At 56.0% G+C, this 6,000-nt stretch overlaps 1 protein-coding gene across 2 annotated transcripts in view; it reads left to right on the top strand.

Annotated features, from left to right (window-relative positions):
• The first annotated feature begins 2,843 nt into the window (after positions 1–2,843).
• The window catches only part of LHFPL3 (LHFPL tetraspan subfamily member 3), a 263,477-nt gene continuing 260,320 nt past the window's right edge, over positions 2,844–6,000 (top strand). For both annotated transcript variants that reach the window (XM_074827838.1, XM_074827839.1), the window contains exon 1: positions 2,844–3,312. In XM_074827838.1, the coding sequence (XP_074683939.1) occupies positions 2,844–3,312 (469 nt within the window). The remainder of the gene's footprint in view (positions 3,313–6,000) is intronic.

The raw sequence follows: 6,000 nt of genomic DNA, 5'->3' as shown, positions 1-6,000 counted from the left end.
CACCAACCTTCTATCTCATAGAGACATGGTATTTCTAATACTGTGAAGCACACATATAATTGTGGTAAGAACCATAAAAATGCCTCCTAAGTCTGTCTTTGGGTATTCTGAAGAAATCTGTGATACCAAAGAGTGAGACTAGAGGATTCAGAGCTCTAGGGAAGGACAGAACTGGAGTGATTCAGGTGCCCCAAAAAATAGACTTCTAGTACCACTTTCCCATTTTCAATGCACTAAACTGAAGGACTAGTGGGTATCACTTAAGAGTCCATGTGAAATCTGTGCCCTTTCAGTGCCAGAGGCCAGAGAGGACATCCTAGGACAACTGAACCAGTCACTGCCTAGACACAGGCAACCGTGTCTTCTTTCCCACGCTCATTTTACTTAGCTTGTCAGCAGAATCCTAGTTTCTTCCCCTGCTTCTGGCCTTTTCTTTCTTGCCCAGACTGGCTGCTGTATTTCCCTACCCCAGTCTGACTCCTTCCCCAGCTTCTCCTCCAATCTCAGTATTTTGGCCTCCTCAGCTCCCTTGGCCCATTTCTTTTGCAGAGCACCTCATTTCTCCTCTCCTGGGTCCTTGCCAGGTCTGCATCTCTTCTTCCTGCCATACCAATTCCAGGTTTCACCTTCCTCATGTGCACATTCACAGGCCCACTATCCCCAAACCTCCCTTTTGGCCCAGACCCCTTCCCCACAACCTTTCTTTTTCATCTCTCAGAACTTCTTGCCCAATCCTCACTCTGACCTCCATCCCTACACTGTTTGTCTCAGGCCAGTTCAGGCCTCCTCCTGCCTTCTATGTCTGGCTCGTATTGTCTTCACCTCCCAACTTGATGGCCCCTCAGAGGACAGGGAAGACAGGCGTCCTACACCAAGCCCTGGGCCCAGCTAGCTTCAGCCTGGAGAAAACAGGACGGAGCACTGAAGGGAAAGACCATCACTCCTCCTGCCGCTCGAGGCTGTAACAAGTTCAGTTGCTCTCTGAAGGCGGCATATGAGCAGTCTGGTCACGTGCAGCAACTGCAGTAGGAGCACGATGAGGCAGCGGAGCGTACGCGGGCACCTCTGTCAGCGTTGGACAAAGCACATTCGGCGAGAACTGAATCTCCAGGCATTTTAGATGTAGTTTGCATGCTTGGACCCACCTCCCTAAGGAAGTGGGCCAAGTATGAGTGTTTGGGGTCCACACTGCCCACGCCGTGTGTGTGCCCTCTCAGAGGGGAGCGCTCCTGCGTGCAGGGCAGTACTGGCGTGACTGCATGGAGGCAGCTGCCCTTGTGCTCCCACCCTTCGGCAACAGCTTTCAAAGCTCTGACTCTGTCCCCGACGCGAATGTGGGAGCCTGAAAACCTGTCAGAGGTTCTGCCCCTTCCTTAGCCCCTCTGCAGCAAACTTGGGAAGGGCTGGCATGCTCGCTGCATTGGGCTGCGCCTGGTTTGTGGCGGTCACAGGGCAGAAATCAAACTTTGTCTGAAACGGATGAAAAATTTTTAACAAACGCCAGGAGTAATTTCCACGCAAGTCTCCCTCCTCCCGGGCGCTGATGAGTGCTAATATTTAATTGAGTGCGGCCCTCTGCCGGCACCGCGCGGCAGCTTGCCATGGCTGGCGCGGCCGCTCGCCCTCGGCTCCGGCTGCGAGCGCGGCCGGGACAGGCCAACCCTCAGGGCGCTGTGTGTGTGCCGGCAATTGCTGCTGTTAACTCCGGCTCAACGCCTGGGTCGGGGACTGCAAATCCAAGTGTCACCGGCATAGGAATGATTATTACCAGATGCTAATTGCTCATTAATATATGCTAATCACTGCTGCATGCCAACACGCTCGACGCACAGAGCGCCAGGCCAAAGTCACTTGACGGGAGCGGAGCTGCTCTGCTCCAGCGGTGCCACCTCACCGGCCACGCCGAGAGCCGCCACCGCGGCCGCTCGGTGCTCACGGCGGTGGTCTTCTGCACGGCCGCCATCCCACCTCCGGAGGTGAGGAGCAGCCCCTGATGATCTCCGCGCTCCCCAGGCTCAAGACTTGGCCCCAGCGTTGGTTTGCTTCGGGCGGGAGACAAGCGCCGCCGGGCTCCACCCGTGCCGGGACAGGAGGCCGCTGCTCACCCCACCACCCGGGGGGGATTCGGCAGCTACGGCCCCCGGCAGAAGACGGACCAGTGTTTTGTGAGGGAACGGAGAAACCACACACACACGTTTTAAACTTTAAAATCCGTTGCCCGCACGTGTCTCCCGGGACGCGCAGCTCAGCCAGGCAGCCGCCACCCCGCCCGGGCGAGGCGCGCCGGGAGCCCGCCGGCGGAGGGGCCGAGGGGAGGCCGCGGCCGCAGCGCCGCCGCCGCCCGCCGGGCTCGCCCTTCCCGCCCTTGCGCCTGCCGCCCGCCGACAGGGCGCCAGCGGCCCCTCGGCCCCCGCCCTCGCCACCGCCTCTCCTCAGGGCCGGCGCCTCACCGGTGCCCCCGCCCGCCGGCGGTTGCGCAGGGCGGCGGGGCGCCGCCGGACCCGCGGCGGGCGCTGTGGCGGCTGGCGCCCGGCGCGGCGAGGAGCCGCGGGCGGCGGCGGGAGGGCGGGCTGCGGGGCGGGCGGTGCGCGGCGGCCGGCGGCGCTGCGCCCCGATAGGCGGCGGCGGCCCGTGTTGGTGCTGCCGCCGCCGCTGCTGCTGCTGCTGCTGCTGGCGCGGAGCCGCTGAAGCCCGGCGGAGGGGCTCGCCGGCTCTCGCACGCAGCGGCGGCGGCGGAGCGCGTCGCGTCGAGCGGAGCGAGCAGGGAGGAGGAGGAGAGAGGAGGAGGAGGAGGAGGAGGAGGAGGAGGAGGAGGAAGGGGAGGGGGGATCTTCTCGGCGAGGATGCCCGGAGCGGCTGCAGGGACGGCGGCGACAGGAGCAGGCTCGTCAGGAGCGGCAGCAGCGGGGATGCTCCCGGCTCAGGAGGCGGCCAAGATCTACCACACCAACTACGTGCGGAACTCGCGGGCCATCGGCGTGCTCTGGGCCATCTTCACCATCTGCTTTGCCATCGTCAACGTGGTGTGCTTCATCCAGCCCTACTGGATCGGGGACGGCGTGGACACCCCGCAGGCGGGCTACTTCGGGCTCTTCCACTACTGCATCGGCAACGGCTTCAGCCGGGAACTCACCTGCCGGGGCAGCTTCACGGACTTCTCCAGCCTGCCCTCGGGAGCCTTCAAAGCTGCTTCCTTCTTCATCGGGCTCTCGATGATGCTCATCATCGCCTGCATCGTCTGCTTCATCCTCTTCTTCTTCTGCAACACAGCCACCGTCTACAAGATCTGTGCCTGGATGCAGCTGACCTCCGGTGAGTGGGGGCAGCGGCCCCGGCTCTGGGGGGGCTCCGCGCCGCCCTGCCCGGCCCTGTCCTGCCCGGCCCGGCCCGGCCCCGCGGGGGGCGCGGGCGGCTCTGGAGAAACTTGCGGCGCCGGCGGCCGCCCGGGCCGGGAGGGGGTAGGGGGGACGGCGGGCGGCGCGGGCCCGGGGTGCCCCGCCGGGGCAGGCGGGGAGGTGCCGCTGGGGGCGGGGGGGCCGGGGCGCATCAGCAGCGTTGCAGAGCGGTGCCGGTGCCTGCCCGCGGCCGCCCCACCGCCCGCGTGGGGAGCGGGCGTGGGCCGAGGTCAGGCTCAGCCCTCAGCCCCTCGCACGGCCGAGGAGCGGGGCTGCCCGGAGAAATTGCCCCGCTTCGGCCTGCGAGCCGACCCGTGAGCGTCAGACAGTCCCAGGGAGGGTTGGCGGGCAGCGGCAGCCCCAGGCAGCCCTCCAGCGCTCGGTCTGTCGCTAAAGGTCAGGAGAAAATGGCAGTGGGGGCCGGGGGCGCTTCGAGCAGGCGACGGGGGGTGAAGGCAACTGCCAGCCTGTTGAAGGTTAGCACTGAGCCCAGGTTTCTGCCTGGTCAAGGCAGAGCCCACTTCGGTTCAGCGGGAGGGGATGGCGAGGTCTTTTGCTGGCCAACTGGAAGGGCAGCTGAGGTCATTGCATGTTACATGCATGAGTTTTGGTTGGGGTCTGTACCACCTGTTCACAAGGTTTATTTTCCATTGTATCTTACGAGCGTAAAGAAAAATCCATTTCAGTTGCTGGTTTTGACTCAGAAGGTCTTCTGACTTCATTTGACTTTCTCCATCACATCCAGTGTCTCCCAGGGGAAAGCACATGATAAGAAAGAGGGAGAACACCAGGACATCCCTTTTTGCGTTTCCAACACAGCTTTCCCTCGGAGTTAGTAGAGAACTGGTGATTTGTGTGCAGCTGGGAGGCAGAGGAGGAGAACAGAATGGTCTGTAGAGTTGAGATAGTGATAAAATCAGTTTTAGTAAGATAGAAAAGATCGATTCTTCCATAATTTGGAAAATAAAAGTCTAAAATCAAAGCATACTTTCTGCTTCTCCTCCCAATAATATTCTTAAAATGAGAAGTTCTCGCTCTGCAGGAATAAGCTGTTAGGGAAACGGAGCAAAATGTCTCCAAAATGGGTTCACAATCACTTTTTCAGTCCCCTTAATTGACCTACATTCATTTCAGTTTCCGAGCAATAATTGTTCTGAGTTGTTTGCTGAGCAGCTTCAGCATTATTCAATTTGCTACGTAGTCCATGAGGCTTAGTGGAAATTTCTGGTTTGTGTGAAACAGCTTTAACCATTTCTCTCTGCGATGCTGTTTTTATGTGTGTGATACATATTTTTATGCTGTTTCTGTCACTTAAGTTTCCACACGGTTTCTTTCTTGGGGATTGATCTGCAGTCACTTGAGGTTGGTAGATTTTTCCTTGATTCCAATGAGACTAGGTTTCAGTTCATATCTCTGCGTTGGGAATCCTCTTCGATGCTGGTGGCTACTTTGTTCAGTAACACGCATTCTGATATGGTCTTATTTATTGTACACAGTCATGTCACTTGGCTCCAGGCAGAGCAAACTGTTTCATCTTTGCACCACTGACGTCTCCTCTGCTCCATTAAGGACTTCTGCTTTCAGCTGTCTCCTCTCCTTATGGCTCCGCTGGTAAAAGGTGGCATGAGTATTCACTGGTTTGGTGCATCCTCAGCCTGTTCTGTTCACGTCCAGTATGCAGTAGGACAGCACAATTTCCAAATCCCTTACACTTTTCAACATCAGGGATAACGGTGTTTTATTTATATGGTTCCAGTGCTTCATGCCAGCAGAAGCTAGTGCAAAGTAGGTAAGAATGAATCTGATTCCTTTGCTGCATTTCTGCACAGGTGAATAATAGTGTTTAGAAACCACTGCATGCAGCTGGTCTACAGGAGACCAACCAGTTTATACCATGCTGCACATGTGCGGGTGTGACACCAAAGATATGTTTTCATGCAAAATAAGACAGAATTTTTGTCATCTTCCAGGCGGCTAGATGCACTGTTAGCATTAGAAGTCAACAAAAGGAGTCTTACGTCAGCAGCAGAATCACTTTTCAGACTACTTACCTCCAAAATTAAAACAATAGGGGAATACATGTATAACCAAGTTGTTATTGGCCATCTTTCCTGGTTTGTACGTGAATGGTCTGGAAGAACTGGAACAATGTTGGGTGTTGAAAGAGCCTGACTTTGTTGTTTGCTGAATGTCGTGCCTTAATTCAGCATTTACCTGACTGTTGATTTCTGTATTACCCCAAAAAAGTTTCCTCAAAGGGAGAGAAAACTACCAGAAAATCTGTATTGGTTTGTGTTGCATCCTTTGAAGAAGAAAGGAATGGTGGTGGGACAGAAGGAAAACTTAGAATAAAATGTGCAGGTCAAGAGAGTTATAATGAATTCTGACAGGTTTTCTATGAGCTATACGACCTACTTCTGTTATTATTTTACTGTTTTGAGAGTATAAGTAATAGGCAATAATAAGCTTAAGATGCTTTTCTCACAAATAACAATACAGTAATGTCACCTACATATGCATGTAGTTCTGTGTAGTACAGGAACAAGATTGAACCTGAAGTAGTAAAATAAACAAGTATGTGAGTATAGCTTTGATTTTGCTTGCT

This window comes from Strix aluco, chromosome 5 (assembly GCF_031877795.1).
Source record: "Strix aluco isolate bStrAlu1 chromosome 5, bStrAlu1.hap1, whole genome shotgun sequence".
NCBI lineage: Eukaryota > Metazoa > Chordata > Aves > Strigiformes > Strigidae > Strix > Strix aluco.
This window is presented reverse-complemented; position numbering and strand designations above follow the sequence as displayed.